At 42.6% G+C, this 13,018-nt stretch overlaps 1 protein-coding gene across 1 annotated transcript in view; it reads left to right on the top strand.

Moving 5' to 3' along the window:
- rbms3 (RNA binding motif, single stranded interacting protein) overlaps window positions 1–13,018 on the top strand; it is a 211,533-nt gene that overhangs the window by 173,543 nt on the left and 24,972 nt on the right. The window contains exons 8-9 of the mRNA XM_031788529.1: window positions 7,489–7,532; window positions 12,551–12,647. Coding sequence (XP_031644389.1) covers window positions 7,489–7,532; window positions 12,551–12,647 — 141 coding nt within the window. The remainder of the gene's footprint in view (window positions 1–7,488; window positions 7,533–12,550; window positions 12,648–13,018) is intronic.

Below are 13,018 nucleotides of genomic sequence, written 5' to 3' on the forward strand. Positions count from 1 at the left end.
CACTTTCTCTCCCTCACATGCTCCAACTTCCTCTCCAAAACACATACTGTCACTTTCTCTCCCTCACATGCTCCAACTTCCTCTCCAAAACACATACTGTCACTTTCTCTCCCTCGCGTACTGTCACTTTCTCTCCCTCGCGTACTGTCACTTTCTCTCCCTCGCGTACTGCCACTTTCTCTCCCTCACATACTGTCACTTTCTCTACCTCACATGCTCCAACTTCCTCTCCAAGACACATACTGTCACTTTCTCTCCCTCACATGCTCCAACTTCCTCTCCAAAACACATACTGTCACTTTCTCTCCCTCGCGTACTGTCACTTTCTCTCCCTCACGTACTGTCACTTTCTCTCCCTCACGTACTGTCACTTTCTCTCCCTCACATGCTCCAACTTCCTCTCCAAAACACATACGGTCACTTTCTCTCCCTCACATGCTCCAACTTCCTCTCCAAGACACTCTCACTTTCTCTCCCTCACATGCTCCAACTTCCTCTCCAAAACACATACTGTCACTTTCTCTCCCTCGCGTACTGTCACTTTCTCTCCCTCACGTACTGTCACTTTCTCTCCCTCACATGCTCCAACTTCCTCTCCAAAACACATACGGTCACTTTCTCTCCCTCACATGCTCCAACTTCCAAGACACTCTCACTTTCTCTACCTCACATGCTCCAACTTCCTCTCCAAAACACATACTGTCACTTTCTCTCCCTCGCGTACTGTCACTTTCTCTCCCTCACGTACTGTCACTTTCTCTCCCTCACGTACTGTCACTTTCTCTCCCTCACATGCTCCAACTTCCTCTCCAAAACACATACGGTCACTTTCTCTCCCTCACATGCTCCAACTTCCAAGACACTCTCACTTTCTCTACCTCACATGCTCCAACTTCCTCTCCAAAACACATACTGTCACTTTCTCTCCCTCGCGTACTGTCACTTTCTCTCCCTCACGTACTGTCACTTTCTCTCCCTCACGTACTGTCACTTTCTCTCCCTCACATGCTCCAACTTCCTCTCCAAGACACATACTGTCACTTTCTCTACCTCACATGCTCCAACTTCCTCTCCAAAACACATACTGTCACTTTCTCTCCCTCGCGTACTGTCACTTTCTCTCCCTCACGTACTGTCACTTTCTCTCCCTCACGTACTGTCACTTTCTCTCCCTCACATGCTCCAACTTCCTCTCCAAAACACATACGGTCACTTTCTCTCCCTCACATGCTCCAACTTCCAAGACACTCTCACTTTCTCTCCCTCACATGCTCCAACTTCCTCTCTAAGACACATACTCTCACTTTCTCTCCCTCGCATACTCTCTTTCTCACATACTCAAATTTTCTCTCGTACATTTATTTGTCTATCCCACACGTACTCGGACACATATTCTTTTTCACATACACGTTTTTTTCGCTCTCTCCTCCTCATCTCACGTTCTTTTTCCTTACACACACATTCCCTTGCTCTCTCTCTCTTTGTACCGGACACGCCAACAGCATGCGTAATCAGTCATGGCGATGCAGCCGACCCTTATGGGGGACTGTCTGTGTGAGCCAGGCAGCCATGGTGTGGAATTCATTAACACATAGAAGTAAGGGCACCACGCATGGGACTTATCAGCCTCAACAGACAGCTGGCTATGTCTGGTATGGCCATTATCACGTACATTGCCTTCAGAAAGCATTCATGCCCTTTGACTTAATCCACGTTTTGTTGTGTTACAGCCTGAATTCAGAATGTATTACATATATGTTGTAGTTTTTTCTCTCACCCGTTTACACACGATATCCTTTAATGACAAAGTGAAAACGTGTTTTTAGAAAGTTTTGCAAATGTATTGAGATGAAATACAGCAATATCTAATTTACATAAGGTATCACAACCCCTAAGTCATTACATGTTTCAACCACCTTTTGGCAGCGATTACAGCTGTGGGTCTTTCTGGGTAAGTCTCGAAGAGCTTTGCACACCTGGATTGTACAATATTTGCACATTATTCTTTATAAAATTCTTCAAGCTGTTGATCATTGCTTGACAGCCATTTTCAAGTCTGGCCATAGATTTTCAAGCGGATTTAAGTCTAAACTGTAACTAGGCCACTCAGGAACATTCAATGTCGTCTTGGTAAGCAGCTCCAGTGTATATTTGGCCTTGTCTTTTAGGTTCTTGTCCTGCTGAAAGGTGAATTTGTCTCCCAGTGTCGGTTGGAAAAGCAGGCTGAGCCAGGTTTTCCTCTAGGATTTTGCCTGTTCTTAGCTCTGTTCCGTTTATTTTTATCCTACAAAAAAAACTCCCTAGTCCTTGCCCTTCACAAGCATATCCATGACATCCACAACTATGCTTGAAAATATGAAGAGTTGTAGTCAGTGATGTGTTGGATTTGCTCCAAGCAATAACGCTTTGTATTCAGGACATAAATTTCATTTCTTCTTCTTTTTACCCATCTACCAATAGGTGCCCTTCCTGGTTGTTGTGGTTGAATCTGTGTTTGAAATTCACTGCTCTACTGAGGGACCTTACAGATTATTTCATGTGTGAGGTACAGAGATGAGGTAGTCATTACAAACTATTATTGCACACAGAGTGAGTCCATGCAGCGTGTTATGTGACTTCTCCTGAAGCTTTTTTCAGGCTTGCCATAACAAAAGAGTAGAATACTTGTTTCTAAAAACACAATTCCAATTTGACATTAAGGGGTGTTGTGTGTAGGCCAGTGATACAACATCTCTGTTTTTAAATTCAGTCACAACACAACAAAATGTGGAAAAAGTCAAGGGGTGTGAATACTTTGTGATGGCACACAAATATAAACACATACACACACTGAAGCACATGCACAGATGCAGACACATAGACCTGGGCATGCAGACAGATGCAGACACATAGACCTGGGCATGCAGACAGATGCAGACACATACACACACAGACATGAACATATAGACTCAGGCACACAGTGAACCATGCAGTGCATTTACATACCGTGATGCACATGCAGATGCATACACTCAGACTAGGGTTGAATGGCGGGAACCAAGATTTCCTGGGATTTACCACCCAAAACCACTCTCTTTTCCCGGGATGAAAAACTGCCTGAAACCCTTAAATTACAATAAATGATGTATATGAACAGCATGGTGTGAAATGGAACTGTTAAATGATATGCAATGTCTAAATCTGGCTTCTTTGCGGCCTCAGCGTGATGAATTATCAACGCTCAGGGTGGGGACAAGACAGCCGTCTCAGTATGGAATCGCATGTTCTCTCCCTGCTTTATCATGGTTTGAACAATGTGTGTACTTCCAGTCCATGTAGTACAGTATAATACAATACCGTACGGTAATACAGTTTACACTCAAATAGATTAGCCTACGAGTGTTAGTTTCGTTCATTTACCCAATAGAGCATATAACTAGCTAAATCTATCTTGTGTTTTGCTGTCATGTTTAATGTGCAGTAGGAGCCTATCATATACTGTATGTATTGGATAATGGCACAATCATTTGGTCTTTTTTGGGCTTGCGCACGTTAAATGTCTTAAATGTAGGGCTCATAAAATGTATTTAATGTATGGCTCATCAGGCTCCAGTAGCATCAGGCTTACATTTTTTATGGCCGATTAAAGGTTTTCATAACAGTCGGGAAATCTGTATTTTTGGGCGCCGATTTTGCCGATTAAAAAAAATACATATATATATTTTTATACCTTTTATTTAACTAGGCAATTCAGTTAAGAACAGTGGGTTAACTGCCTTGTTCAGGGGCAGAAAGACAGATTTTCACCTTGCCAGCTCGGGGGAACCAATCTTGCAACCTTACAGTTAACTAGTCCAACGCTCTAACCACCTGCCTGGCTCATTGCGAACTAATTTGCCAGAATTTTACATAATTATGATATAACATAATGTCATACATACATTGTGCAATGTAACAAGAATATTTAGATGCCACCCGTTAGATAAAATACCGAACGGTTCCGTGTTTCACTGAAATAATAAACGTTTTATTTTTCGAAATGATAGTTTCCGGATTTGACCATATTAATGACCAAAGGCTCATATTTCTGTGTGTTATCATGTTATAATTAAGTCTATGATTTGATAGAGCAGTCTGACTGAGCGGTGTAGGCAGCAGCAGGCTCGTAAGCATTCATTCAGACAGCACTTTCGTGCCAGCAGCTCTTTGCAAGCCTATCAGCCTAATGGCTGGTGTAACCGATGTGAAATGGCTAGCTAGTTAGCGGGGTGCGCGCTAACAGCGTTTCAAACGTCTCTCGCTCTGAGACTTTGAGTAGTTGTTCCCCTTGCTCTGCAAGGGCCGCGGCTTTTGTGGAGCGATGGGTAACGCTGCTTCGAGTGTGGTTGTTGTCGATGTGTTCCTGGTTCGAGCCCAGGTAGGGGAGAGGAGAGGGACGGAAGCTATACTGTTACACTGGCAATACTAAAGTGCCTATAAGAACATCCAATAGTCAAAGGTATATGAAATACAAATGGTATAGAGAGAAATAGTCCTATAATTCCTATAATAACTACAACCTAAAACCTCTGAATATTGAGTCTCATGTTAAAAGGAACCACCAACTTTCATATGTTCTCATGTTCTGAGCAAGGAACTCAAACGTTAGCTTTTTTACATGGCACATATTGCACTTTTACTTCTCCAACACTTTGTTTTTGCATTTTTTTAAACCAAATTGAACATGTTTATTGGAGGCTAAATAGATTTTTATTGATGTATTATATTAAGTTAAAATAAGTGTTAATTCAGTATTGTTGTAATTGTCATTATTACAAATACATTTTAAAAAATCGTCCGATTTAATCGTTATCGCCTTTTTTTGGTCCTCCAATAATCGGTATCGGCGTTGAAAAATCATAATCGGTCGACCTCTATTCCAGACATAAGCCTATTTATACGCTTTATAATGCTTTGAATGACACTTTTGACGGGAAATACCGGGTTACCCGGGAGAAAAATTATTTATTCTCAGGATGGAACATTTGTAAAATACTGCGAAAATATTCAACCCTAATTCAGAAACATACCAGTACACAGACTCCCTGTCAGTGGAACATACAGGGACATATACTGAACAAAAATATAAACACAACATGTAAAGTGTTGGTCCCATGTTTCATGAGCTGAAATTAAAGCTAATTTGTTTACAACCCTGTTACTGAGCATTTCTCCTTTGCCAATATAATCTATCCACTTGTCAGGTGTGGCATATCAAGAAGCTCATTAAACAGCATGATCATTACACAGGTGCACATTGTGCTGGGGACAATAAAAGGCCACTCTAAAATGTGCAGTTCTGTCACAATGCCACAGATGTCTCAAGTTTTGAGGGAGCGTGTAATTGGCATGCTAACTGCAGGAATGTCCAACCGAGCTGTTGCCAGATCATTTTATGTTAATTTCTCTACCATAAGCCGCCTCCAACATTGTTATAGAGAATTTGGCAGTACATCCAACTGGCCTCACAACCGTAGACCATGTGTAACCACACCAGCCCAGGACCTCTACATCTGGCTTCTTTACCTGTGGGATCATCTGAGACCAGCCACACGGATAGCAGGAGTATTTCTTTCTGTAATAAAGCCCTTTTGTGGGGAAATACTCATTCTGATTGGCTGGGCCTGGCTCCCCAGTAGGTGGGCTTATGCACTCCCAAGCCCACCCATGACTGCACCTTTGACCAATCATGTGAAATCCATAGATTAGGGCTTAATTAATTTATTTAAATTGAATGATTTTCTTATATGAACGTTAACTCAGTAAAATCGTTGAAATTGTTGCATGTTGCGTTTACATTTTTGTCCAGCGTATACACAGTGCATTTGTAAAGTATTCAAACCCCTTTTCCACATTTTGTTATGTTACAGCCTTATTCTAAAATGGATAAAATAATTGTATTTCCTCATTAATCTACACACAATATCCCATAATGACAACGCAAAAACAGGTTTTTAGAATTTTTAGCAAATGTATTAAAAATAAAAACATATCTAATTTACATAAGTATTCAGACCTTTTGCTATGAGACTCGAAATGCATCCTGTTTCCATTTATCATCCTTGAGTTGTTTCTACAACTTGATTGGAGTCTACCTGTGGTAAATTCAATTGGTTGGACATCATTATATAAACAGGCACACACCTGTTTATATAATGTCCCACAGAAACTAAGCCATGAGGTCGAGAAGGGCCTTGGTCATTGAGGTGACCAAGAACCCGATGGTCACTCTGACAGAGCTCCAGAGTTCCTCTGTGAAGATGAAAGAACCTTCCAGAAGGACAACCATCTCTGGCCTTTATGGTAGAGTGGCCAGACAGAAGACGCTCCTCAGTAAAAAGGCACATGACAGCCCACTAGAAGTTTGCCAAAAAGCACCATGAGAAACAATTTAAAGGCAATGCTACCCATAACTAATTGAGTGTATGTAAACTTCTGACCCACTGGGAATGTGATGAAAGAAATAAAAGCTGAAATAAATCATTCTCTCTACTATTATTCTGACATTTTATGTTCTTAAAATTAAGTCCTAACTGACCTATGACAGGGAATTTTTACTAAATGTCAGGAATTGTGGAAAACTGAGTTTAAATGTATTTGGCTAAGGTGTATGTAAACTTCCGACTTTAACTGTATATATGTGCACATGCATACTATCAAATGCAGACCCCCCCCCCCCCAACACTCAAACATCTCTCAAATGCAAACACTCATACTCACACTCAAACTCACTTACATGAATGACCACACACAGGCCTACTGTATATTATGCTAATACCGCACACATCCGCAGTGGCCGTGTCACTAAGGGCTTATGCATCCGGTGTTGTGTTCATTGGATCTCTGTTTCTCCCTCACTCACGTGGGTGATGTCCATGTACACTGATCCTCCCCCCCCCCTAGTTCCTGGGGGTCATTCCTGCCTTTTAGCTCACACAACCCTCCTGAAGGAATGAGGGAGTAAGAGGTATGGAGAGAAAGAGTTAGGGTAGAGAAAGACAGAGAGGGGAAGAGAGAGGGGGGGGGTGAGAGAGAGAGCGAGAGAGATGGGGACAGGGAGAGAGCTGGAAAGCGTGCTGATGAAATCTGCTGTCGTCAGCAGGTTCCAGTTAAAAGAAATGGGATTAGGCCTCCTCTGGGAGAGAGGCTTCAGGAATGCAGATGACAGGTTGCAGGGAGAGAGGGAGAGAAAAGAGAGAGATGGGAATGAAACGAGAGAGGGTGAGAAAGAGGAAGAAATACAAGGACCTCACACACTTTCATGCATACACTCACCGTCATTCCTCTCTTCTTTCTCTCTGTCTCCACCTCTCTGTCTCTAAAAGGCTTGCATCGATCATTGTCCCACATGCATAAAGTGTATCGAAATCCCTTTTTGTTTCCTATCTCTCAAAACCTGTTCATTATGCTGACTTGAATTTGAAATTCAATGATTAACCTGTGATATGTCTCGTCCCTCTTGTGTTGCAGACTGGTATGCAGTTAACATATGATCCTGCTGCTATGCAGAATGGGTAAGAGTCAATCTATTTAAAGAATCTTTAAGAGATGCAGTGGTGATAGGTCTCAGGTGTTTGTCCGTGCGTGCCTGCATGCTTTCATGCCTGGTTGCCTGCGTGTGTTCCTGTCCCTTTGTCTGTGACTCTGATTGTATGTGTATGCGTGCCTTCCATGTCGGTGTACTAAGGGGTGCCATGGAAATGAATGGCCTAACAAAGTGTTCTATTTTTCGCTGTGTGCTGTAACAGGAAGGGGAGGAGAGCCTTGAGTTCCGTTCTATCTCAATGTGGCCTCAGTCTGTGACAGGAAGCTTCTCCCTCACTCCCTGCTTCCTGAAGCACTTATCTCAATGACCCTGGAATAAGACTGGGTGAATGAATAGCATCTCATTAGATACAGCACTGGCCATTTTAGAACCGTAACGGTACGCTGTAGTTATGAGGCCCGACATCAACGTTTAAGTTAGAGGAAACATGGAGAATAGCACAGTGGCCATTTAGTAGATTTGCAAGAGTGGTGTGTAGATACAGTATATGGAGAATATACTGTATGATTGCAGTATGTTGAGATTACTTCAAGACTTCAAGACTAGTCAATGACAATAGTTCTATGTCAGTGGTCACCAACCTTGTCTGAGTCGAGATCACTTTCCCGAGTCATAATGCAAGCCGAGATCTACCGCTCAGTTGTTTTTTGTGACATGACTTAAATGACATAAGTCTATGCCACATTAACCAATTAAAAACTGTTCTGAAGCAATGAGGTTTGTGCAGTAGGCTATAGGCCCAATACATTATCACTGCATATTGCCCTGCCAATGTTGGTATATGATCACACTGGTAATAGATCATTTGTTGTGTTACTTGTGAGGCACAGCTGAGTGAGCACAATCATTTGCTTATTTTTTCTTACTGGACTGGTGGCCTGCATCTGATGGTCAGTCTGAGGGAGGGAGGGATCAGCGGTGAGGCTGCCTCTCACCCGACTCACTCTCCCTCAGCTCTCCCTCCCTCCGCTGAGAAATGGGGACACAGTCTTCCAGCAGATGGCGAAACTCAAGTCACACTGTGTTATTTCTGCCTCATGCACCAATTCATGTTGTTACGCCTATGACCAGAGAAAGTGAAAATACTCCTTGATATGAAAAAAGACACTAAGCCGCTAATAATAACCAAAAGTATGTGAACACCCGCTCGTCGAAGTTCACATTCCAAAATCATGGTTCATGAATATGTAGTTGGTCCCCCTTTTCTGCTATAACAGCCACACCTGTGAAGGCTTTCCACTAGATGTTGGAACATTGCTGCGGGGACATGCTTCCATTCAGCCACGAGCGTTAGTGAGGTCGGGCACTGATGTTAAGCGATTAGGCCTGGCTCGCAGTCGGCGTTCGAATTCATCCCAAAGGTGTTTGATGGGGTTGAGGTTAGGGCTCTGTGCATGCCAGTCAAGTTCTTCCACACTGATCTTGACAAAACATTTCTGTATGGACCTTGCTTTGCGCATAAGGGCATTGTCATGCTGAAACAGGAACGGGCCTTCCCCAAACTGTTGCCCAAAAAGTTGGATGCACACAATCGTCTAAAATGTCATTGTATGCTGTAGCGTTAAGATTTCCCTTCACCGAAACTAAGGGGCCTATCCCGAACCATGAAAAACAACCCCAGACCATTATTCCTCCTCCACCATACTTTACAGTTGGCACAATGCATTGGGGCAGGTAGCGTTCTCTTGGCATCCGCCAAACCCAGATTTGTCTGTCGGACTGCCAGACGGTGAAACGTGATTCATCACTCCAGAGACCGCTTTTCCACTGCTCCAGAGTCCAATGGCGGCGAGCTCGGCCATGGAAACCCATTTCATGAAGCTCCAGACAAACAGTTATTGTGCTGACGTTGCTTCCAGAGGCAGTTTGGAACTTGGTAGTGGGAGTTGCAACCGAGGACAGATTCTTTTTACGCGCTACATGCTTCAGCACTCGGCAGTCCCGTTCTGTGAGCTTTTGTGGCCTACCACTTCGCAGAGCAGTTGTTGCTCCTAAGACCTTTCCACTTCACAATAGCAGCACTTACAGTTGACCGGGGCAGCCCTAGCAGGGCTGAAATTTGACGAACTGACTTGTTGGATAGGTGGAATCCTATGACGGTGCCACCTATATAATGTTTGTCTATGGAGATTGAATGGCGGTGTGCTCAATTTTATACACCTGTCAGCAAAGGGTGTGGCTGAAGCACAGGAAAAGTGTTTGTCTGCACTGGGCCTTTTAAAGCCTGTATTTCCTTGGCATTTTCAGGTCATGTTTTTTTATTCCACCTCTAGTTCATTGTTAGTCATTTTAATCCAAGATTTCAACGCATAAAATTAATTGAGGAATAGTGTTGAAGATAGCAATACAGAATCTACTGTAAGTAAGACTTTTCAATTTTATAATTACAGTACCAGTCAAAAGTTTGGACACAGCTACTCATTCCAGGGTTTTTCTTTATTTTTTATTATTTTCTACATTGTAAAATAATAATGAAGACATCAACATTCTGAAATAATACATATGGAATCATGTAGTAACCAAAAAAGTATTCAACAAATCACAATATATATTATATTTGAGATTCTTCAAATTAGACACCCTTTGCCTTGATGACAGCTTTGCATACTATTGGCATTCTCTCAACCAGCTTCATGAGGCAGTCACCTGGAATGCATTTCAATTAACAGGTGTGCCTTGTTAAAAGTTAATTTGTGGAATTTCTTTCCTTCTTAATGTGTTTGAGCCAATCAGTTGTGTTGTGACAAGGTAGGGGTGGTTTACAGAAGTTAGCCCTATTTGGTCAAATAAAAATTATGTCAAGAACAGCTCAAATAAGCAAAGAGAAGCAATAGTCCATCATTACTTTAAGACATGGTCAGTCAATCTGGAACATTTCAATAACTTTGAAAGTTTCTTCAAGTGCAGTCGCAAAAACCATCAAGCGCTATGTTAAAACTGGCTCTCATGAGGACCGCCACAGGAAAGGAAGGTCCCAGAGTTACCTCTGCTGCAGGCGATAAGTTCATTAGAGTTAATTGCACCTCATATTGCAGCCCAAATAAATGCTTCACGGAGTTCAAGTAACAGACACTTCTCAACATCAACTGTTCAGATAGGATTGTGTGAATCAGGCCTTCATAGTTGAATTGCCGCAAAGAAACCACCACTAAAGTACACCATTAAGAAGAAGAGACTTGCTTGGGCCAAGAAACATGTGCAATGGACATTAGACCGGTGGAAATCTGTCCTTTTTTGGTTCCGACTGCTGTGTCTTTGTGAGACGCAGAATAGGTGAACGGATGATCTCCATATGTGCAGTTCCCACCGTGAAGCATGGAGGAGGTGTGATGATGTGGGGGTGCTTTGCTGGTGACACTGTCTGTGATTTATTTTAGAATTCAAGGCACACTTAACCAGCATGGCTACCACAGCATTCTGCAGCGATACGCCATCCCTACTGGTTTGCGCTTAGTGGGACTATCATTTGTTTTTCAACCCAACAATGACCCAAAGCACACCTCCAGGCTGTGTAAGAGCTATTTGACCAAGAAGGAGAGTGTTGGTGCTGCATCAGATGACCTGGCCTCCACAATCACCCGACCTCAACCCAATTGAGATGGTTTGAGATTAGTTGGACTGCAGAGTGAAGGAAAAGCAGCCAACCAGTGCATATGTGGGAATTCATTCAAGTCTGTTGGAAAAGCATTCCTCATGAAGCTGGTTGAGAGAATGCCAAGAGTGTGCAAAGCTGTCATCAAGGCAAAGGGTGGCTACATTGAAGAATCTGAAATATATATATTTATTTGTAATACTTTTTTGGTTATTACCTGATTCCATATGCGTTTTTTCATAGTTTTGATGTCGTCACTATTATTCTACAATGTAGAGAATAGTAAAACTAAAGAAAAACCCTTGAATCATCAACTGTGTGTCCAAAATTTTGACTGGTACTGTATATGTAACCTTTGTACAAAGCCCAAACATGATAGTTGTATCATAATATATAATTGTAATATATGCCATTTAGCAAACGCCTTTATCCAAAGTGACTTACATTTTACACAAGGGTACTTGATCCCATGAATCGAACCCCATATTCTGGCATTGCAAGCACCATGCTCTACCAACAGAGGAGTGGTATAACATTGCACTTAACCAGCGAGGGGATAAAAATGACACCCAGAGATGTTAAAGTAGCCCGCCAGCTCTTTCCCCAAGAGCCAAACTCAACACTTTGGAATAGCCTTCTTTAAATGCATTGAGTTTTCCCAAACACTGTGGATTGAAGTCAGCCATCAGTCTAAGCCAGCCAACATGGTATAGCCTTATTGCTCGGGGCGAAAACACACACACACATTTTTTATGCGATGACAAAGCTCCATTTTTGACCTGATAAAACCAGACTTTTCAATCGAGAAGCCATAAGACGCTTCGTGAAACTTTTATGCGCCCCCACGAAACACAATATATTGCGTGGTGTTTGATTTGAGCAGGCAAAAGGATGAAACAAGACAATGAAGAGCTATACCCACATGTAGGAAGCTCTGTCTGTACGGCCCTCAAAGACTGACCATAGACGACTATGTGGGTGTGTTTATTGGTGTGCATGGATCAATGGACATAAAAGGTATTTTAGTAGAGAGAGTGTTATCTGTTGTATGGGTTCATTCCAGTCCTTATGTGGAGATGGACTGGCTCGAGGAATATGTGTGGAAAAGATTTCATATGGTTCAATTAGAGGTTAGTACATAAAAAGCCTAAGGCGGAAACACACAAAAATGTCCTCCCAAACTGTCTATAAATGAATGTTAATTCCCAATCAGCTTTTGGAAACAGTAGTTCCCTAACCTATCATTTTAATTAAACCTTAATAGGCACTTAATAACCATGATCATCCCCGATATTTCAATGCAAACAGTTGTAATGCATAGAGATCTATAGTGTCATCCAGTACCCATGGTCTGTCCTCCCTTTCACCTGCTCTGTTTCCTCTCTCCTCCCCAGGTTCTACACCTCGCCTTACAGTATCGCCACCAACCGCATGATCGCACAGACGTCCATCACGCCCTTCATCGCTGCTTCCCCCGTCTCCACATATCAGGTGAGTGGTGTACTGGAGTGTACCCAGAGGGAGATAACCGCGGGGCGGATGGTGACTGGCTGGGAGATGGGCAAGCTGTGGGGCTGGAAAACAGCAAGAGGCTCTCGGAGATTCGTAACTTTGAAGCTTTCCTCATTGGTTTGCCAACGACGCTGGGGTGAAAACACAACAGACGGAAAGTCTCGACCGAAAAATGAGAAGGAAATAGACTGAGGGGGGGAAAAAAAGAGAAAAGCAACGCCCGTTAGGAATTAGAGTGTTGGGAAAAAACAAACAGTTTCTCCCTTGCTGTCCTGACCCTGTTGTGCTTTTCAAGCTTTTTCAAGCTGTCATACCTTTCATAGTAATTTTACATCCCTTTTTCCTGCTAA

This window comes from Oncorhynchus kisutch, linkage group LG14 (genome assembly GCF_002021735.2).
Source record: "Oncorhynchus kisutch isolate 150728-3 linkage group LG14, Okis_V2, whole genome shotgun sequence".
NCBI classification, from domain to species: domain Eukaryota; kingdom Metazoa; phylum Chordata; class Actinopteri; order Salmoniformes; family Salmonidae; genus Oncorhynchus; species Oncorhynchus kisutch.